A 21,657-nucleotide genomic window follows, 5' to 3' on the forward strand; every position below is an offset into this window, starting at 1 on the left:
AGATCGCCAGCAAGAAGTGTGGTTGTGGTTGTCGTTCTCGGCATGACTTTCGCCGATGGATAATTTTAGTTAGCCGAGGCAGCTCCAAGCGAGCAACTCTCTGCATCCTTCGCCAGAACGTGCCTCGAGCGTGCCTCCCTTCCGCCGCCCCAGATCTGCTCGCAGAAGGATCATTTGTGCAGCAGCCGCGAATCAGGCCTCCCATTTGGCAAGATCTGCCCTCGCGTGTCGCGCTCTGTCCGCCATGTCCTGAGGCTGACGACCGACGCGACGTCCATCAGCAACGGACGTCCATCTTTCCACCGGTGAGGGCGTGTATCCACTCGCTGCACGTCGGCGGCGTGAAGGGTCGGCGCACGTCGCCTAGCGCGCCACATCCAGGGCTGAGTAAGGGCCATGTCCGGTGACGAGATTCTCGTCGCGCATCTCCTCCGCGACATCTGCCTCCTCCGCGCGATGAGCGCTCCGCCATGGACATGCAATGACCGGAAGCGCCGGCGGCATGCAGACTCCTCCCGACAGCGACTGGGAGGTGCGGCGGGAGGATGCCGATGACGACAGCGACGAGTGGGTTCGTGCCGGACGCAAGCAACGGCGCCACCTCGAATCCTCCAAGCATGTGGCCGCTGCTGCGTGGAAAGACAAGCAAATCGTGCGACGGCAAAGGCGCAACCTCCGACAACAGCCTCCCTTGACTCCAGACAGCGGCAGCGATGTCGGGCTGTTGGTGTACAAACCGACTTCTTCCACGACGCGCTTGCGGACGGAGCTCGTCGACATGATGGTCCGGACGCATCGCAGCGAGATCTGGTACGATTTGGTGCCCGCACGCATCGGCCACAGCGATGCTATCGATTCCGCCGCCAAAGCGCTGGTCAAGGCCTCAGACTTTGCTCAGAAGCGCACCAATGTCACCGAAGAGAGCTGCCTGAGTAGCTACAATCGTGCTCTCGCTGCGGTACGCGATGGCATGATCAAGTCGTCCTCCGGCGACGACCTCCTGTGTGCTGTTGCATTACTGGTCAACTTCGAGCGTTTGTTCTCCGGCTGGACCTCCGCGCCGATGAGATCGCACATGCATGGCATCATGGCAATCTTCATGGCCCAGGCCAAAGGGTCCCAACAAAAGCCACCTTCAGAGTTGACACGCACGCTGGTATACGTATTCTGGGCAGTAGGCTTCATCGGACCCTGCGTGATGGGCATCCCGTCTCCCCTGGAGATCCCGCGGTACTTGGACATGGAACCGGTGCTGTTTGCCAAGGACCGCATGTCGTGTCCCTCGCACGTGGTCGCGCGATTGAGGAAGTTGGGCAACCAGCACTTTATCCGACTGCCGCGCTTGATCACTCTGATGAAGGGCGTACAAGTAGAGCAGAAGCTAATGAACATTGAGCCTGCGCTTAATCTCGCGAAGGAACTTCTGGACCTGCAGGACGAGGACGCAGAGACGGAGTTGCTCCACCATGTCACTGTTCAAAAGACAGAAGAGGCAGAGGGAGTCGAAACGATGACGTATCTGATGAAGTTCAACACGATGCCGGAGTTCGAAGCAGCCATGCATTATTGGTCCACTCGCATGTTCCTGTTCCGATTGTGCTGGCGAATGAGTCGACTGTTCGCAAGCAAGTACCAGGCACGGGACATGTGGTCCAAAGAGAAGCTAGAATCGCAGATCTCCAGAATGGGCGCTAATGTCCTCATGGCCGCGCCTTGGGGACTGGGAAAAGGTGAGACGGGTCGTAGCTGTTGTGTGCTTGACTTGGTAGCAGTGTGGGGTGCATTGAATGACTTTGATGTCTTCGCGGCGCGGAAGATGACACCAGCGAAGGCGCGATCGCTGCTGCTGTATGCTGGAAAGCAAGTCATGTCGTTGTCAGGTCCAACGGCAGACGCCGAGTGTGGAGAACGGTTGAGTGCTGCGGCCGAGTTGTTTGTTGGAGGTCAGAGCAAGGGCATTCTGGCTTTCACCTTTTCAAAATCTTCGGGCTGAATGTGAAGGACTGGTGGCCGAAATCTATTTCGCTTTCTCAGCGTTTGCATGAGGAATTTCGCTTGCAGAACGCCTTGCCTCTGTGCCCGACTGCTGGTCCATGGACCCAGTCGCCGGAAATATGTATCCTGGTTTGCATGGAGCGGCGCATGGCATGATATCTGGAACAAATTCCTCGGAAGAGTCGATCAGGTCCTCACCACACATTGTGGAACAAAGTACGTGTCGGTTGAGCCGAGCGAAAGCCAGAGCGACCAAGATCATCAATGTCGCTACCATGATGAGGATCCGTTCCCCTCTGCCCGGGGAGGCCGCCATTGGAACAGTGCAGACTCGCACACCATGCCAACTTGAACTGCATTCCGTCAATTGAGTGCATGTGGTGCATGTGGTGAGGGGGTACAAGATATAGATAGATGGCAGCACCTTCGTTGCCGCGTTCATTGCACAGGTCTCTGGTGGAGCATCTTCAGCTATCTATCCACCGATTCGTTACCGTTGATGCATCGTCGCTGCCTCCCCTTACCCAGCTTGGATCTGGTAAGGTACGGAACGTGCCTAGCGCCGCCCGCCAATTACCAAAGCTCGAAATTCTCGTCCAAGCTCCAACCACACAGCTTCACATCAGCATTGCACTTTGAGGTACAGACAGAACGCCGTGCAACAGTACAAAGTCTCAATCTACTGGGCAGAGATCTTCGGTGACGCTCCAAACTCACAAGGTTGCCCGCCATGGCCACCGCCAACCATGGCCACACAATCCACATGACTCAAGCAGAATCCGATAAAATCCGGGAAACAGTCCAGACAAGATTAAAGAAATGCAAAGATCTTCATGGCCAACCACGAACTCCTCGAGAAGCAAAAGCTGCCGTCAGCGAAGCAAAGCAAGCAGGTCTCATGGCAGATATGTCCGGGACTGTCGAGCCAGGCATGTCAGTATATTCAGGACGAGAGAACATTGTCGCATTGGCTGTTGGATCGCCGTTTCCTCCTTGTACAACTCCACTTTCGGAGTTGAAGCCTATGCCGTTGGCGGAGTTGCAGATCGATACGCATCATCGCGGCCGAGTATTGAATGTCAAGCGTACTGGGCCTGTTGTGCCACTGGTGGCATATTCATGGACCGTTGTTGAAGATGATGCAGGACATGTGGAGCGGCTGGAAGTGTATCTTCACAAGTCAAAACGAGGCGAGGATTTGCTGGAGTCCACGCGAGAGTTTCGGATCAAGGAGCCTTATTTCACGATCAACGAGCAAGGTGAGGCGACGATTCGTGTGCAACATCCTTCGGACTTTGTGCGTGTCAAGGACACCGAATTTGCGAAGACTGCAGAGAAGTGCAAAGACAAGGGGAATGCAGCGTTGAAAAGGAAGGAATTCGTGGAGGCAGCCGATCATTATGCTGAAGGTTTGCGGTTATGTGAGGAGGATGCGGAGGCGACGGAACAGTTCAGCTACGATCTTCATCGAAATCGAGCTCATGTCAGCTTGATCTTGAATCGATGGGACGAAGCGAAAGCGGACGGGATTGCGGCCATCACAGGGCGGACAGACGACAAATCAAAATCACTGGACAGCAAGGCCAACTTTCGTGCGGGCAGTGCTGCTTATGCACTTGGACAATTTGACGAGGCGAAGAAGTTATTCGAGACTGCCTTAAGTCTCGCTCCGGAGGACAAGGAAGCCAAGATATATCTACGCAACATCGATATAAGACTCCAGGAGCAACAGGCAGGTGGGTATGACTTTGCGAAGATTCGGTCGAGAATATCGCCAGCCAAGTCAAGAGTAGATGCCGCCTCTTTCTCAAACAACACCAGTGCACGAGACAGCTCCCTTGGTGGCCGAGGACTCTTCGCAACGAAGGACATCGAAGCTGGCGAAATCGCTCTCTGCGAGAAGGCGTTCTGTGTAGTATGGTCGCACGAAGCAGAAGCCTGGTCAGCGATGACTTACGACGCACGAGACGACAAGATTCGTGTTTTCCCAGCCGGCATGACACAAGTACTCGTGCAAAAACTGCTCAACAATCCATCACAGATCGAGCGTCTCATGAGCCTCTTCGGCGATTACAAGAGCATCGGCAACGAGGTCATCTCCACCGAAGATGGACCTGTGGTCGATACATTCCAGATACACGACATTGTCTGCCGCAACGCGTTCGGCCCAGGTGCCATATCATCGGGCGGCAACTATGGTCAGGAAGATGTCCGGACAGCAAGCACGGGACTCTGGATCACAGCAGCATATGTCAATCACTCATGCGTATCCAATGCTGCGAAGGAGTATGTCGGCGACTTGATGATCTTAAGGGCAACGAGAGACATCAAGGAGGGAGAAGAAATCACACACACATACAGCGATGTCCCTGACTATGACTCTCGTGCTGCAGTCCTGCAAACAACATGGGGCTTCGAATGCCAATGCGCCTTATGCGAAGCGGAACGCACAGATGGGAAAGAGATCAGAGACAAACGACAAGAACTGATGGGCGAAGTAGCCGCATTTATGGAGAGGGAGAGTAGTCCCAAAACAGCAAAGCGATTGACTGTCGTCAAGGCAGAGAAGCTCGTCAAAAATTTGGACGCCACCTACGATGCGAAGAAGTGGGAGGGACTCCCGAGGAGGGCGGTGGAAGGGATTCGGGCATGGGTGCAGGAGGCGAAGAAGGGGATGAGGTGATCGAGCGCGTTTGACAAAAGAGGTTGCTGCTCACAGTCACGCACCGAACAGTAATCACACCGAAAAAGCAGTGAAGTGTGGCTGAAATGTCTGCCAAGCTCTTGACACCCCCCTCCGAATGCTCCGTATGATCTCGATGCTTGCCTGTTGTGCCGCTCCTACTGCTTACGCATCATGTTCCGGTGAAAGGAGTTCCGTATAACATCATCAATTTTATTCAGTCTATTCACCACCGTGAATGCATGACTCTCAATTCATCAACAATAGCATCATTCCACAATACCAAACCACAATACCACGAAGTTTGCAGAATAGGAGAGAACGTCGTCGGTATTGTGTGGAGGAATAGAGTTTGAATTGTCGCCCGCCGTGCTCGTGGCTGAAGGGCCGTGCGTCACGCCATTGTGGAGATTGACCATTGTCCCTGCCGTAGCCTATTCACCTTGAACCTTCGACACACTTCTGTCTCACTTGCCCAAACATTTGTCTCCGCTGTCCGTATCATCCGCACCACACCCCTGCCTGGACACCGCTGAACACCGCCGGCTGGAGCTCGACATTTCTCCGGGAGACGCGACAAACATATTACGCCGACTGCGACGCGGCTTGAGCTGACCGCGACCGCGACACAACACATTACGCGACACGAACGAACATACTCCGAAATCATGGTTCGCACGCGCCATTCCCTCGCTGCGCCCGACGAGGACGACTTGGAGCTCGGGCTGGAGAATGGAGAGAAACCGAAATGGATGAAGGAACTACAAATTGATGGGAAAGAGACGTTGAAGGGCGAGAAGAAGGCTGATCGGGGTATGGGAGTTTACACGTGGCGCGGAGCAGTGTATGCGATTGATGAGAATACGCCCAAGGAATGGATTGAGGCGGAAGCGAATCGGCAGAGGAGGTCGGAGAAGAAGGAGAAGGAGAGGCAGAAGAGTCAGACGCCTGTCACGAATACTGCGAACGTGCCGCGATTTTCGAATTTGAAGCCGAAGGTGCAGCAGCAGCAGCAGGACTCTATGACGATGCAGCTGGAGGAGCAATCCGAGACACAGGCGCGAACGAGCAATACCAAGAAGCGAGCGAGAGAAGAGGGGTCTGCTGCAGAGGAGGCGACGAGAGTGATCAAGAAGCCGCGCAAGGCCTTGAACAGCCTCAAGGACAAGCCCGCGCAGCCTCAGCGGCACTATCTCTTTCCGTCTCTGAATGCGCAGCCCAAGAAGAAGAAGATGAAGCCCAAGTCAGATACCCCGCGCTTCGAATCGAGTGTCAGTGCCAGCCAGAAGACTCGAGAAGAGGTGGAGCAGAGCAGGAAGGAGGCGAAAGGCAGAGGATTCGATGTCGATATGCTGTCCGAGTCCGGTCTCTCATTACCACCCAATACCAATCCGCCATCCGAGGTGCAAACCACAATGCCGACGCCGCCCTCGCAAATCCTGGAGATGCCCAAATCATTCACGATGCCCTTCTCCGACCAAGACAAGCAGACTCTGGGCAGAATAGTCTGCAACATCACCGAGCCTGAGGCCAACCAACTTGCCGCCACCATCGTCGAAATAGGCAAGATAAATCAACGAGCACAGGCACTCCAACACGACTCCGAAGGCCTGCTCGAGCACATGACTCGGGTCAAGGAGCGCATGTTGGCACGGAGGGTGGGCGGGAGCCTGGAGAAGCAGGATCGACATCACCACCACCACGATTCGCCGATGATGGGCGCAGCCCAGGAGATGACTCCTCCCGCCGAGGATCCTCCCACCCACACCGCCGCCACCACTGCCAACAGCATCCGCCTTCCCTCGCTCTTCCACGACGACGCTCCCTCAGAGCACACCCTCTCCTCACCAGCCCCGCACCACGATCTCTACTCCCTCATTCTCCCTCCCATCAATCGTGGCGGTCAGCAGCAGCGATGGAGTCTCGACAGTGAGAAACTCCACCAGCACCAGCAGCAGCAACAGCAACAGTCTCTGCCCTCGCTGACGCAGCACCGCCACGATGATGACCGCGCCGAATCGTTGATCTACCGCGGCCGGTTCGAGGGAGAGAGTCAGAGTGCCAGGCGCCGCCGCATCGATCGAGAAGTGAAGATTCTGGAGAGTTTGCCGCGCTTACTCGATCGTATGCCGGATGCTTCTGCGGGAGCGAAGAAGGCGGCGGCGCCGGGAAAGGGTGGGCTGGGGTTCTGAGGGGAGAGCAGGAGGTGGAGCGATAGGGTGGTTTGGGAATTGATGAATTATGATAGAATGAATTGAAATGAAATGATGATATGGTTCTCTTGTGCTTTTACTTCTCGTCGTGTGTTTTGGTTGCCGTGCTTTCACTTTGAAGACGGGTTTCTCTGGTATGAGATCCCTTTCAAAGCGCACAGGCGAAAACAACCCGAGGACAAGGGATCGGCCGGTGAAGCAGAGAAGAAGATCGCTGACGAGTTTTTCTGAATTGGCAAGACTGTCGGTGCTACCTGATAGGGAAATGACGGGCGAGAGGAAGGTTCGTGCTGCTAGCGGAGCAGGGAGACATCTTTCCTTTCCAGACCCCATAAAGCACAACCAGAGAGACGTCCTCACCTCCGTACCCCCTAGCATCAAGACTCTGTACTTCAGTACCAGGCAAGTCGCAGAGGATGTAGCATTCAAGAAGTGACGAGATCGAGTGGGCCAGTAGGAGGAGATATATTCGGCGCGAGCGCGAAGAGTGGAGACGACATAATGCAGCTTAATGGGGGGCCCATACACACAGCAGGCTCGAAATCGGCGAACGAGAGGGAGGTTCGTGCTGCGAGTGAAGACTCACAACGTTCTTTTTCTGACCATTCTTGCAGAGCCGTGCCGTGGGGAAGAAAACGCCTAGCTTGAAGGAACGACTACCTTTTCAGAGATGTTGTTGCCTTCCTCCTTCACGACACCAAGATCACGGCGACAACACGTCGCAACTCTGCCAATCTCCGCCGCACAGAGCTGTTGCCAGGAAAGCCACAAGACTTTCGTATGGGAGTGGAGACAGAGGATCGCTTCCTCCTCCAAGAGCTGCGCGAGCGGTGGCCCGCTCTCCCACGCCTACTACCAGAAAAGACTCCTGGGAAGCTCCCGCAGAGCTGCCTCGCCAAAGGGGTGTAAACGACCGTTAAGTTGAAGGACAGGCCACACATTGCATTCCGCCAACTAGGAGGTGGCGCTTCAGAAGATCCATGCGAGCATCCTGCCTACTTGGGTGTGATTGGCAAGCGTTCCAACATGAGCAAGCCTGTCTGGCATACAGATCGAGGACTTCAGGATATGATTTGTCTGGTCAGATGGCGAGGAGCCGCGGTCTCACGAGCGTCAGATGGTCCACAGCGCATTGAGTGAGGGTTGGGGACTTTGCTGATCACGGGTGGAGGAGCCCAAGTGGAAGAGGCGAACTGACATCTCCGTTCATGTGTTGACGAGTCTGCTGCCAGGAATACAGAAGTTCCAGAATCTCGCAAGTCTTCACGACGAGAAGCAGTCCGCTTTAAGATTTTGTGAGGCATGTTCGGCAATAATTCTCGAATCGACAGTGATATCTTATTCAACCCACAATCACAGCGCTACTACCTTTGGAAAACGATCTCAACTTCACATACGTCAACAATGAGAGACGAGCGCTGCCACTGTCGAGTCCCCCATTGCACCAAACCTTCTATCAAAGGACCCCGGGAACCTTAGACCGCATGGCGTCCAGATGAATGAAGCTACGAGACTGTGTTCTTCTTCATCACCTGAAGCACGATACGCCAATACGATGGCTCATCGCGAGGAACTGCATCCCTCCGTCGGGTGGAGTGGCAACGAATCACTCTCTCGCGGTCTCTGATGCTCGTTCGACCTTGAGAATCAGAGGATCCTCATCCATTCGCAAGTGAGCATTTGGTGGTCGACCCTGCTCTTAATGATGCTGATCTGCGTATACTGGGTCATTATGACTGTTCAATGTTGCTCTCACCGGCTTCTGTGCCCTTCGATCAGATGTCAGTAGCCAAGCATGTAGTTGTTATTGTTCCCGGATGCGGGCAGCTGTCCTTTTTGGCTCGGCAATCACCAGACCAACCAGTATGCTGGTGCAGTAAAGAACATCCTGTGAGTCCTGCGGAGAGCTACACTACCGGCACAGCAAAGCAAGTGCGACCACTGAGTAACGACTTCGTTAGGCAGTGGATGATGTCGAAATTCCTGTGCGACTAGCTACAACTTCACCATCCATCGGCATGCTTAGGGTCGTTCCGGTGCTGGTTACGAGGTCGTGACAAATGATTGAGGGACAAGGTCAACGGCTATTCCACATGTACCGAGATCCTGCCAGCGGTCTCACAGAAAAGAGAGCGGTCGGGGGGTTTTTGACGAAGTATATCTTCAGCATTTTCGGACCACATCTGGAGCAAGTCTCTCAAGAATCTACGGCAAGTCTTGTGAAGTATACGTAGCGAGAGTTTTGGCCAAGAACTCGCCGTGGCCTACTTTGCCCTCGGCCTTCGCGGAAAGGCGAAGCACCGATCTTTGCGTCGAGAACCTTGGCGTTCAGTGGTCCATGTGCTGTTGGCTGCGATAGGAGGTAGTACTTTCGTGCCATCTCGCCTTTCGCACATTCGGAATTGTCCGATCGTGTTCAAGGCTCCGGGCAACTCGCCGGCATCCCCTGCCATGGCTTCGTGCCTGCGCTCACGTCTTGCTCGTCTTCACAGTCCAGCCTCGCATGACGGCGATAGGACAGTCGAGTCAATGCAGAGTGCAGACAGACCGAGCTTCCTGTTGCATCGTAGTTCAACAACCTTACTTTGCGATGCGCAAACATCCTTGACAATATCGCGCATGCCACTCATCTCTAGAGACTGCTCAACTTTATACGACCTGAAGCAGTGGGTCGCAGCGGTGAATCTCAGACACTAGTGGAATGAATAGAACAGCTGCTTCGTTCTCCATACTCGAAGTTCGTGGCCATAAGGAGACCATGGGTCTTAGCTGAGTGTGGAGGCTACTAGGGTAGTCCCAGTAAAGCACACATCATCCGAGGAAAGTCAGGAACATCATCCATCGCCGGAAACTGAGCATCCGACATCAATCTGGCGGCATGCACAGTGAACTCCGAACATAAAAGTCCTCTGGTCGCTGCAGAACGACGTTACCGCTGCCAAGCATTGGAGCTCAGAATGGCACAAATACTCGGAGACTCGTCTTGCGCGATTGAAGCCAACATCAACTATTACAATGAGCCTCCTCCCGGCGAGAGACCCCCACCGGTGTTTGTAGGCACTGTTGGGGGCAGACGACAGAAATGGAACACTCAGCCTATGCGAGTGACGGACTTGCGAACTGTCGACAGTCACTTCACCATCCATGAGAATGGCTTCCAGTTCGTGAGCTTCCGTTCTATGGATGGTGCAAATTATGATTGTTTTGCTACCGACGAGGAGATCAAAGCAAAAGTCTATCCCGACGTAAAGGACACGCTTAAAAGAGTGTATGTACCTGAGACTGTCGCAGAGATACAAGGGGCTAAGATACATCACAGTGCGGGAGCTACCGATGTCTTCATCTTCAACCATATCGTCCGCAAAGATCCACATGTCGAAGCTAGTGAAATCAAAGAAGAAGTGCCAGACGAAGCTCAGGATCACTCGCAAGGTCCCGCTATGCTCGCACATGTGGATGTGTCCTATAAAGGCGCCCAATGCTTCCTGGACGAACTTCGCGTACCAGAAAGTGAAGAACTTCGAGCCAAGGCGCGAAAGCATAGATGGGGTATCATCAATCTTTGGAAGCCTCTCAAGACAGTCAATCGTGACCCGCTCGCTGTCTGCGATGCTAGCACGGTACCAGAATCAGACCTTCGACCTGTTGAATACATTATTCCAGCCAATGAAGAGCATAGTACTGAGCGGCGTGAGGTAGAGTTGTGGTACGTGGCGCATAATCCGAAGCATAGGTGGTACTGGCCTTCGAATATGCGGCCAGATGAGGCATTGTTGATCAAATGCTTTGACAGTCGAGAGCAAGGAGTGGCGAGAATGGCGCCTCATAGCGCCATCAAATTGCCGAATCAACACGGACCGCCAAGGGAGAGCATCGAGCTGAGATGTCTCGTCTTCTACAACGAAAGAGCGAGGCTTTGAGGCAGTTGTAGTGGCTATTCAGATGAAAGCGGACACTAGTCGGTGACCGTACAATCGGTTGGCAAGATACGAGCTCAAAGCCACTCTGGACTTCATTTTCAAAGTGGAGCATGCTTTAGTTGACTAGATTGGTAAATACGGGTAGTTCAGCTCTTCTATACCATTTCTGATAACATTTTCGCGTACGTAGCCTGGGTGTCGATCCTCAAAGCGATCCGTTGAGGATCACACCGAGGCTCTCATGTCCCTTTGCTACAGGTCTCAGAGGCTGCTCCTTATTGTTGCGTAGACATACTATTATCACCTCGCACCACTTCCTCTGTCTAGTCTAGTCATGCACGGATTCAACTCCGGTGAGCTGTGTGTAAGTTCACCCTGTCTCACAAGCGTACTCTTGCTAGCTGCCTCGACTCAATATATACTTGTACAAAGTCTCAAGTTGTGCGCGACGGCAGGAACCACTTGGTATATATCCTAGAGTTCACTGTTTGTTGAAACTCGATCTCAGTCAATATAGAAGGGTGCCCTAGAAATGTGGCCGATTCTCGCAGCCGTCGAGATGCGCCATATAGAGCAGAAGGTTCGTGTGGCAGCAGAGATTCTAAGGACTAGTGCAAAGGATACTCCGGCTTCCAGGGCCCAGGATTCTGCGACGGCGTCGTCGATTTAACCTGACCGACCGTAGGTTTGTGACGTGGCCGGCTTTCCCCATCCTTGTACTTGCTGTGCCCTCAGCTTACTACTTACTACGCAATGAAAATCAACGAGATTGAGACTTTGAGACAAAATATCGACTATTGAAATTTTTGGTCATCGCGTCGGAAACTCTCAGCTATCCTGCGCAACGTCCAACTCCGAGAATATCTACACCTTTGCAAGTTCTCCTTGGTCTATCAGTGCCTAGCAGGTGCAACGCCAACGGCAACGATGTCCTCATCTTCTCATATCTCCCAGAACCCGGACCTGCTAAATTTTGCCGGTGTCGGTGCCCTCTTTCCATTAACCTTGGGCACAATCTGCATCTTCTCGCCCTCGACCGGCTTCCGATTGTTCGGTTTCACCGAACCTGAAACACCTCAAGCCCGCAAACACGGTTGGAACATGATGCTCTGCTTTGGGTCACGGGACGTGATCTTTGGGCTTTCCGCTCTTGCAGCTTGGCATGAAGGAGCCGGAAGAGTCTTGGGATGGTTGTATCTCTGTGGAGCGTTGATGGCTGTCGCTGACGGTATTCACACGACGAGAGAGTTTGGTGGCGGCGCGTGGAAGAATATTGCATGGTGTCCGATCTTAGTGGCGATTGGTGGAGGTCTACTCGGGTGGTTTGATCAATCTTGAGGACGAGGAGCAGATCGAGATAGTCCTTGCTGTATGGTTATGGCTTCACTCTAGTCATGTATCGCCCAACCAAGGGGAATTGCTTCTTTCGGGCAAAACCCCACCTTACAGAGGATTTTACCTAAGCATACTGCTACGAATGTCGCGAGACCTGCAATCGTAGAGCCCTGGCTAACGGGATCTCGAGCAGACCCTTTGCAAGGGCAAGGCGAGCAGCAGGCGCCTATGCTTGCCTAGCGAGTTCGGACTGCGTCTATGCTGATCGATGGCGAATCGATCGATGCGCTGAGTCTGGCGTTCGCAATGACATCTGAACATCTCTCCGCATTAAAGGTCGCTCTGCACGAGGTCATACTATCAGCGATCCACTTGCTATATCATATAGGTCCTGAAATCCTTCACAAGACATAAATGCAAGCCAAGGGGCCAGAAAGAATCTAGACCACGTGGTGCCGTGGCCATGTGGCTCATGTACTGTAACTTCTCACGTCCGGATGCGTCTTCACCCTTCCCAGATAAATCATGGACAACGAAGCGCTTCTCGATCTCGTAGAAGATACTATCAACCCGTTGAACGATGCTGCAGTCTTCCTTAATAACAAGTACCAACGCCACGCCAGACATCGCAAGGCCAATAAGGTGCTCAGAGGGCTGATTTGCGAGTTGTACATACTAATCAGCAACCTTTCCGTGTTCCGCACAAACTGCAGTGCTGCTCACAAACACTTGCAAGGTTTGACCGGAAGTCTTCTTCAGCTTTGTACAGTATGTCAGCTACTACGAGCACGGCTATAGCCCACAAAATGACACTCACTGATCAATCAGTGGCATCATCTCGAGCCCGACAGAATTCCAACCCTTATCAATATCGCAGGACACTCAAATCAGAAATACGTGACCGATGCTCTGATTGCATTCGTTGATGCCACCTTCGATGCTCAATCAGCGCCATTCGCCAAACTTGAGGGCTCATTGAAGTTCGCAGCTAATGGAACATCAGGCATAGACGATCTCAAACTACAGGACAGTACACGCAGCGAAACTCTCGCCGTCAAGTGAGTGCGCGTCACACGTACACGATATGCTGTACAACGTCCTACGGAAGCACCTGCGTTGTGGTTACGGTCCATGTCCATGGTCGCATCAAGGAGGCCTGCGATTGACGAAGGATATTCACGTTGGAAGCGGTATGGTCCACTTCGATGCCTTTTCCGCATCATCAAATCCATGTCCGACTACATGGCGTGCGTTTAGATTCGAAGTGCCGAGGTTAGAGTCGAAGAAGAGCAATCGAATTCAATGCATAACGATCGTACAGTCGCACATCTCGCTCGACCCGTATCGACTTCGGCGACGAAAAGCCACAGAGTGAGCTCGCAACAAGCCATGGATCAAGACCGATCAGTGCAATTTGCGATGTCTACACTTGCGAAGAGAACAATGGGCCCGTGGTCTATCGATTGCAAGTCGATGGAGAAGAGCTGACTTTCTTGCCGGACACTTATATCAGCGATCAGGAGCTTGCTCAACGCCCCTGCAAAGACTTGCCTGAACTATGCCAGAGCATGGAGCTCTCTTCAATCGATAAAGTCACCCTCATCTGCATTCTTGCAGAATCAGCACTACGTTACTACCATTCCAGCTTCGTGAAGATGAAATCGATAGCGGAAAGAATCCACTTTCTTCCCGAAGAGACAGATTCGAGTCAATGCTTGTTTCGTCCTATACGTCCATATATCACAATCGATCGCGATACATTCGACTCGGAGCAGGAGAAAGAGTTTCTGGACGGATTTGGCCTCCCCCATCGATTCCCCCAAATCCTCGCTTTGGGTATGATAATGATACAGATATGTCAAGGATGCTTCAATCAAACCAACCTGAGTTACGAAGGGAAGACTATCAGCATTCATTTCGTCCAGGCAAAAAGACTTCTAAATTCTGAACATTGGCCAACTTTGAATTCCGTCAATGGTCAAGTCCGACAGGCTGTTCGACAGGCGGTAAAAGCTTGCTTCGACAGTTGTATGAACAACTCCCAACTGGGCCGCGAGAGCTTGCAGCTCCGCAAAGTCTTCGTGCGCGAGCACATCGTCCTTCCACTGAGAACTATTTCACCCCATCTGACCTTCGTGGGCAAAGGAGCCGCGACAGAGTTCCTCCCCACGCTGCCCACAAGCACCGCTGGATATGAAGCCGATCGCAAGTACGTGTCACGGCAATGCTTGACGCTTCGCAGATGCTGACCGGACTCAGCAACAGCACTGCACAGCGACAATTTATGGCTGATATCCAGCTACCTTCAAGTGGTGAGAACAAGGGAAAGCAACGTATGCATTCCGGGATGGGCTCATACAATGATTTCAATAGTAGTGCAGGCATCCAGAACAACCTCGCGCAAAATGACGGATCGTACAATAGACAATACCATGCACAAGTGTTGGTGTTCGGCAACAGGCACGAATGATTGAATCTTGTAAGGCAGTGCGAAGATATACGGCCGAAATTCTCAGACCAAAACAAGCTTGCGGCCGCGGTGAAAATACAGTCGCGAGAGCTGGAGAGCCGCGAGGGTGTGCACGGTTATGCGTTAAATCGTTGCAAAACCCGCCACCTTCATTTCTTAAGCTTCCATATCAAAATAGAAGAAGAAAGATAGATATGCCAGATGAGACCTAAGCAAGCATATTCAGCTCAGTAATCGCTTGTCAACTATTCTGCTCGTTCGGGTCGAGCAGGCACGCAGCAAAAGATATTGTGATTGGTCCTATTGAGAGCTATGCTACACCGCCAGCAAATCCAGCAGGTTTGGAATGAGCTGACTCCAGAGGAAATAGGAAGGATTACTAGCAGTTTTAGGACCCGTTGTCAACGAGTTGTAGCAAGGCAAGGCCAGCACACTGAGTACTGATCAAACAGAGGCTTTACAGCCATGTTTGGCTCAATTATTGAGCAGTTCTGGCAGCAAATATCTCGCTTGTGGTTGGCTGGTTTGGTTATTGTATCTTGTAGGGTAATACAGGTGATATAGAGGCTTGCAATGTGACAATTCTAACTCCTCAATTGGCTGTAAAACCATGTCAGAAACACGGAAACTATGCCTCAATTGGAAGCTGATATTGCAGGGGTAACACGCTAGCATGGTGCGGCAAGACTATCGATCGGGTCTGGGTTGGTGACTGTACCAGTATTGCTCCTGGTATGCGAAATCTGAGTAACAATTCCGTTAGTCAAGACAACAGGCCGAAATTTCTGTGCAACTAGCTTCAAGTCACCATGTAACAGCATGCTCGGAGACAGTCTGCCGTTGATAATTCCGGTCGCTAGGTCGTGCCATAATGTTCCAGGATAGCAAAATCTCGCGAAGTATATCAATTTGATTACCGCCACTCGTTACGCATTCGAATCATTATACCACGACTCAGCCAAGCGAACAGACAAAGCTACGAAGGCGACCCGAATAAAGGAGCAAGAAAGACAGTGATCGTGCCCACCCGACGCCAGGCTTAGACAAGACTCCTCGAACTCCAACCCATCCCTCTTTAATCCAAGTACTGAGAAGTCCGAGGACAGACGAAATGCGCCTCTCAGCCTTCCCCTTCCTCCTCTTCACCACCCTCGCATTATGTCAAAGTGCACCAATATGCGAGTACGAAGTCTGCGCCGACCACCTCACCACCGTCCCACCAAATTGGGTCACCTACGACTCCCTACTCGCCGGGCCCATAACCACGAAAGAAAAGATCACAATCACACATTTCTACCATACGTCCGACTACAGTGGTCGATGGGACGTGGAGTGGCAATGCGCGGCGGGCACCGCGGAGTTCAAGCCTGGCACGAAGACGCAGACGTATAGACATTTGGCGAATGGGGTGCTGCCTGCTGCTGTAGGGATTAAGTGCTAGGGATTTCTAGGGAAGCGGCAGGGAAAAGGGATAGTTTGTAGTTATGTTCGGGGTAGCGAAGCCGCTGATGGTGATCAGCAGGTGGAAGGAGATGTAGAAGAGCTGTTTCTTTCCTTTTCTTCCTGAGAGTATACAGCGTATTGTACAATTCTTCGTTTGTTGCGAGAACATAGATTCGGTCAGAAAGTGGAAGTTCTTGTCGTAGCATTTGGTATGAAGAAACGTCATACGGAGTGTAGTCACCGGGTGAGTGCCTAGAGAGACAAGAAGAGCAGTGCGAGCAGTTTCGTAGCTCAGGGAGTCTTGTCTCACAGGACCCCGGATAGCGATATCGGTTCGAACCCAAGAGCCGTCTGCCGATATAGACCCAATACTAAACCGAATACATGTACCTCTCAGGACGGAAGTCGACGGATACATCAAAGGAGGGAGCTTCTTGCTATAAGATCTCCAGCCTCTTCCTCAAACTTCTTCCTCTATTACCTACCATCCCTCTACCTTGTCCAGAATCTCCAAACCTACCAACAGACTCTCATTCCAAGACTGGCCAGCCAAAGGAAACTGAAAGAGCAAAACCCAGTAAACAAACCACGCAAACCAAACATGCGCCTCTCAACCACCACCACTCTCTCCGCCCTACTCCTCCTCACCACCACCCAGCTCTCTTACAAGCCCCAATAACCTGCCGCTTTGCAGTCTGGGCCAACGTCGACGAAATGATACAACGAACATGGATCGTCCACGACGCTCTCTTCGACCCAGGAAATGGCCCGGGCCTCGCAACAAGAGAAGACAGAATCAACATCCAACATTACTACACCACCAACGAGTTTGCGGGAAACTCGGGGAAGCCATGCAGTTGTGCAGCGGGCGAAGCGGAATTCAAGGGGAGTACGCCAAGAGAGATGTATAGGTACAATTATAATTCTCAATCCGCGTATGATGCTGTGGTGACGATTGTATGTACACGTTGATGAGTAGGGTGGGAGTGGGAGTGTCTCAGTAAAGGCATAGGGAAGGTGCTTGAGAGGCCTGGAAGCGGAAAGAGCGCTCGTTTCACGATTTCCCCTCGCGAGAAGAATTTCAAGTTTTTCCCATCAAATCGGTCGCTAAGACAAGAGAAGTTCTTATTAGAGCATTAATATTAACAAACAGGTAGGCAGAGTAATTGTAAGCAAGTAATTTCCCAACCAAAACCAAAAGGCAGTGCAAGCGGGCAAGCTTTTTCGTGCATCCATGCCATCGATAATCTGAATAATAAGTGCTCGTTCCGTCCCTGAAGGAGAGCCCACGATCAACGATCAGATGACATGGCCCTACAACCACGAAGTGGCCAGCACATGCTACGAGACCTCTTATGATTCCCTGCCAGTAAGCAACCGTCCACTGAATATCTCTTCCCAACTAGATGAGATCTGGAATACAGGAAGAGCATTCACTACTCGCTTGCGGCAATGACAGCAGTTGGTCGCGATTGACCGGTTCTAACGCCGTAATAAATCCAATGGACATCGCTCCCTTACGAACTTACGTATATGTATGCCCTTGCAGCCTTCCTTGCCTACTCAAGCAGGACACGCTTCTGCAGAAAGAGAATTGCCAAACTTGTCCTCGATCTGTCCATCAACGACAAGCATGAACACAGCCAGCAGTACCAAAGCCAAGCAGAATGCTCAGTGACAGACAGCATCCCACAAGCACAATCGTAAACGGCACAGACACAAGAACGAGAAAAGAGCAGAACTTTTATCATCTCGTTTTGAGCAACCAGTCTCATAGCCTTCTCTCTTTCCCTCAATCAATGCAAATTCATCGCAAGAAGAGCATGAATATTAGCATTGATGCCATGCAGTTCCGAAATACTGTATCACCCTCAACGTGATAAGACAGCGCCTTCGATCACGATCCTCCAGATAGAAAGCAATCGAGCACGAGACAAATTCCTGATAGCCATTCTCCGCCGCTATGTTCGACGACTGCTGTAGGACCTAGCATGCATTCTCCATTGCCAGGTTCCCTCTGAAGTAGTGTTGTCCACAAGCACAGCTTGATATTGTAGGAGGTGGAAAGAATTGGAGCTCAAGCCAGGTCGCGGGTGCTGCACAATGGGTGTTTACCGTTGCTAGCGTCAGAATTGCGGATGATAAGAAACTGTCCAGATGAGAAACTCTCCACCTCGCATTACAGGAACTCATGCAATGCTGTCGAAGAATCAGGTTCTTCATTCCCTTCAACGCTGGCGCCCCTCAAAAACTCGACATCTGCGATGAGGTTCCAACAAGGAGCAATCGCACTCGCAAGTCGATGTCATGCATGGTGGTGGAGTACTAGAAGAAAAGAAAAGAACAAGAGCCAATGTGAGAAAAATCAGCATAAAGTCATTAGACATTTCATCCATGCATGCCCTATGCGCTTCCAAACTCGTTCGCCAGTAGATCTCATATCATACAACGCAGTGGGAGGCGAACTGCCCTGAATCTCTCGAGACGCCACCGCTAAAGTGCACAATGTGCAGACAGATGCAAAACAACTTTCTCGCACAATCTCTCCTACTGCAACTCCTTCTCACAGATCTCTCCTTCCTCCCTCTTCCTCGGCGTCCTCCTGTGAATGAGTGACTGTCGATTTGTTCAATGATCGAATCTGTTCGAATGTTTCCTTCTCGTTCCGGGAGAAGTGCTGTTGTAGTAACACATATTTGCAAGAAGTCCAAACGGGAGCCGACTGCGCTGGCGTGTCATTGGCAACAGGCAGTCATGAGTCAGAAGAGTTTATGCGGCACAAAGCCGTAAAAGGCCGAGCAAATCGGATGAGGATGCTCAATGCCTTTGGCGTTCGATATGATGTGCCTTGCGGCGGCCGTGGCTCGTTAGGTCAACCTTGGTCCTCCTTCTTGGGACTGCCGGCACCACTGATGGCAATCCTCAACCCCTCGAGCGATGGAGTATTCGCCCTCCTTGCATCACCAAATGGATCTCCTGTCCCAGAACTACCGACACTTCCAGGCCCTCGGTCGTGTCGGGTTGAGTTGGGGGAAGCATTACGCAAAGGCGCAATCATGGTCGGGCCTCCGACTGACATCCTAGCTGCACGAGCAGAATGAATCGAAGCAGTGTCCGAATATGCGTCCGAATTGATGCTCGCGGCTGTGGACCCACGTCGAGCAGTGCGCATAAAGGACGGGTTGGGCGACAGGAACTCCGAGGGCGACAGTGGTGAGACTGGCGATGTGGACTCTGGTGCAGCGCGAGGTACATCTGTTGCGAGCTGAAGCTGCCTCGTCTGGGGCTCAGTGGTTGGGCGAGGAGCAGTTTCAAGCGGATAGGGCGGAGGCTGCTCCTCGTGCGATATGGTCGTGGCCGGCACGAAGGCAGGTTGATTGTTGACAGAGGTCACTTCCGGAGTGGGATCCTTGTGTGATGAAGCACTGCTCCTCAGACTGCCCCATTTCTCTCTCCAGCCAAAGAAGCCTGCTGCGCCTCCTCTGCTATGTGTGCTGCTGACTTCCGGGGTGTTGGGCTGCTCTTGGCGAGACTTGCGCCTCCGGCGGAAGAGCAGGAATGCGGCCAGCGCAGAGAGTGTGACGACGATGATGGGGACGGCAATTGCAGCAGCAAGCTTTCCTCCCGAGAGTCCTCCTCCATCATCGTCGGATTGTGAAGTGTTTTGTACTTGTGACTGTTCTGTGGAGGGCGAAGAGGATTGCAAATTGCTGTTCCCCTGACTCGAGGTCTGTGTCACCAACGTCGTGCCGGCACTGGTCGAGGATGCGGTCGGGAAGAAAAGAGCGTTGGTCAATGTGCCTTGGTCGGAGTCGATGTCGTCGGGATCGGTGGTGGACAGCGAGTCGTCCAGCGTGGTGGTCTGGGTCACGACATCGACGGAGCGGGTCGCGGCGATGGCACCTTCGTAGACGCTGCTCATGTAGGCGCTAAACTGGCGGCCGCGGTCGTTGTTGTCGCCGTTGAAGCCGTTTTGCGGGCCGCGGGCAAAGTTGTTGCTGGCCATGGCGCCCGTCTACATGAGGATAAGACGGCGAAAGATTCTGCTGGCGCTGGAGGGAGACGTTGATGCGGGCGACGGGAGTTCGCAGGGTGCAGCAAACCCGTGTGCATGCGGTGTGCGAGGAGGTCGGCGCTACTGCTGTGCAACGCTGTAGCTGCGGTCGCTCTGCCGGCCGGACGTGTCGCTGCGGAGGGCGGGGGAACAGGAGACGGATGTGGATGTGCGGTGATGATGGATTCGTCTGCATTCTTGCAATTCCGCCTGCTGACAGGCTGCGCTGTGCTGTGCTGTGCTGCGCTGCGCGCTGCATCAGTGCATCGCCTCCCTCCCTGGCCTGCTGCATCGTGTCAGATCGGCCGCTTGCACGCGACCGTCGCCATCGAGGCCAATCGCGCGGCAGCAGCAGGGATGCGAGCTGGTTTTAGCGAGCAGACGGTGAAGTCATTGCCGCAGCAAACCTCGAGCTCTGCGATGTGCTCTCCGCTCGCTTCGACATGGTGCGACACTCCAGAAGCTGTGGAAGGGTGCGCATCTCTCCACTGACTCGTCAATGCCCCGGTGGCGGCGGTGGTGGGCGTGGGAGGTGTCTGTCTGCGCGCGGTGAGGTGGTGGAGCGGGGAGGAGCAGCGGCCCTGCGCCGGCATCTGCACCGGCCGCTATTTGTGGCACTAGTTAGTTAGCCGCGTCCTCTTCCTTCTTCTTTGCTCACACGTGCTGCTGACTGCACACGTCAATCCTGCTGCTGAGTACATCCTCTGCAAGCAACAATGCTGCAATCTGGACGACGTCCGATTCTGCCGCCATCGATCTCACCATGGTGTTCATCCCGGCCGAACGCAAACGCCTTCTGCCACAGCTGTTGGAGTCGCACCTACAGTCTCGACCCTATACAAGGATGCCATGGCGGTTTCAAGAATATTCCTCGCTTCAGGGCATCGCCATTTTCTCCCATTGACGAGTCGCAGATAGATGCCGAAACCTTCGAGAAGGCTGATTCAAGCAGGTGGATCTGGAACGACACTCAATGCGCGACAGAGTGAATCTGGCTGCGCTCTTGGCACGGATTGTACATTGTCGTTTTCCTGATCGAGCTTGAGGCAAGCCTGTGAAGGAGAATTTACGCGCGCAGTACCGGCATGAGACGGACAGAAGACGCATTCATCAAGCACTACAAACAGCAGACTCCCGGCTTCCAAGATTCAAAAAAGGTCCATCCTGAGCATCTCATTCATTCATCCTCCACACCAGCTGGCACGTAGAATGGGCGTGGCTGTGCTCCTCCCGCCATGTGCTGTCCTGAACGCGTTCTTCTGGCAACACCACCATTCGCCTTGGCAGATGACACTTCGACCACTGTGTCTTCGCAGCCCTCATCAAAGCACACATGCTCTCTTCAGCGATCTGCAATCGTCCTTGCATTTAGAAGCTCGGAAATAACCACCTCCAACCTCGGAAAGTCAAAATTCACCACCAGTCAGCCAAACATGCGGGGTAGGGTTCACCCCGTCCAGTATTGGCATTGAGAGCATTGCCAATGCATGATGACATGTATGGCACTGGATCAAGGCACTTCACCTCGATGCAATAGCAACACT

At 52.8% G+C, this 21,657-nt stretch overlaps 7 protein-coding genes across 7 annotated transcripts; 6 read left to right on the top strand and 1 right to left on the bottom strand.

The window, feature by feature from the left end:
- Nucleotides 1-502: 502 nt before the first annotated feature.
- Nucleotides 503-1,993, top strand: RHO25_012286 (uncharacterized protein; the record flags this gene model as incomplete). Its single annotated transcript, XM_023604939.2, has 1 exon — nucleotides 503-1,993. The coding sequence occupies one exon, from the start codon at nucleotides 503-505 to the stop codon at nucleotides 1,991-1,993; it is 1,491 nt and encodes a 496-aa protein (XP_023448448.2).
- Nucleotides 1,994-2,725: 732 nt separating this feature from the next.
- RHO25_012287 (uncharacterized protein) lies at nucleotides 2,726-4,678 on the top strand (the record flags this gene model as incomplete). The annotated part of the gene is made up of 1 exon (XM_023604940.2): nucleotides 2,726-4,678. One exon carries the CDS (start codon nucleotides 2,726-2,728, stop codon nucleotides 4,676-4,678), a length of 1,953 nt encoding a protein of 650 aa, XP_023448437.1.
- Nucleotides 4,679-5,346: 668 nt separating this feature from the next.
- Nucleotides 5,347-6,870, top strand: RHO25_012288 (uncharacterized protein; the record flags this gene model as incomplete). Its single annotated transcript, XM_023604941.2, has 1 exon — nucleotides 5,347-6,870. One exon carries the CDS (start codon nucleotides 5,347-5,349, stop codon nucleotides 6,868-6,870), a length of 1,524 nt encoding a protein of 507 aa, XP_023448442.1.
- A 2,978-nt stretch (nucleotides 6,871-9,848) lies between these two features.
- Nucleotides 9,849-10,811, top strand: RHO25_012289 (uncharacterized protein; the record flags this gene model as incomplete). The annotated part of the gene is made up of 2 exons (XM_023604942.1): nucleotides 9,849-10,159; nucleotides 10,211-10,811. The coding sequence occupies 2 exons, from the start codon at nucleotides 9,849-9,851 to the stop codon at nucleotides 10,809-10,811; spliced, it is 912 nt and encodes a 303-aa protein (XP_023448443.1).
- Nucleotides 10,812-12,671: 1,860 nt separating this feature from the next.
- On the top strand, nucleotides 12,672-14,616 carry RHO25_012290 (uncharacterized protein; the record flags this gene model as incomplete). Its single annotated transcript, XM_023604943.1, has 4 exons — nucleotides 12,672-12,914; nucleotides 12,975-13,204; nucleotides 13,468-14,355; nucleotides 14,406-14,616. The coding sequence occupies 4 exons, from the start codon at nucleotides 12,672-12,674 to the stop codon at nucleotides 14,614-14,616; spliced, it is 1,572 nt and encodes a 523-aa protein (XP_023448440.1).
- Nucleotides 14,617-15,727: 1,111 nt separating this feature from the next.
- Nucleotides 15,728-16,057, top strand: RHO25_012291 (uncharacterized protein; the record flags this gene model as incomplete). Its single annotated transcript, XM_023604944.2, has 1 exon — nucleotides 15,728-16,057. One exon carries the CDS (start codon nucleotides 15,728-15,730, stop codon nucleotides 16,055-16,057), a length of 330 nt encoding a protein of 109 aa, XP_023448441.1.
- Nucleotides 16,058-18,931: 2,874 nt separating this feature from the next.
- RHO25_012292 (uncharacterized protein) lies at nucleotides 18,932-20,065 on the bottom strand (the record flags this gene model as incomplete). Its single annotated transcript, XM_023604945.2, has 1 exon — nucleotides 18,932-20,065. One exon carries the CDS (start codon nucleotides 20,063-20,065, stop codon nucleotides 18,932-18,934), a length of 1,134 nt encoding a protein of 377 aa, XP_023448445.1.
- Between the last annotated feature and the right edge of the window lie 1,592 nt (nucleotides 20,066-21,657).

Source organism: Cercospora beticola, chromosome 9 (genome assembly GCF_033473495.1).
Source record: "Cercospora beticola chromosome 9, complete sequence".
NCBI lineage: Eukaryota > Fungi > Ascomycota > Dothideomycetes > Mycosphaerellales > Mycosphaerellaceae > Cercospora > Cercospora beticola.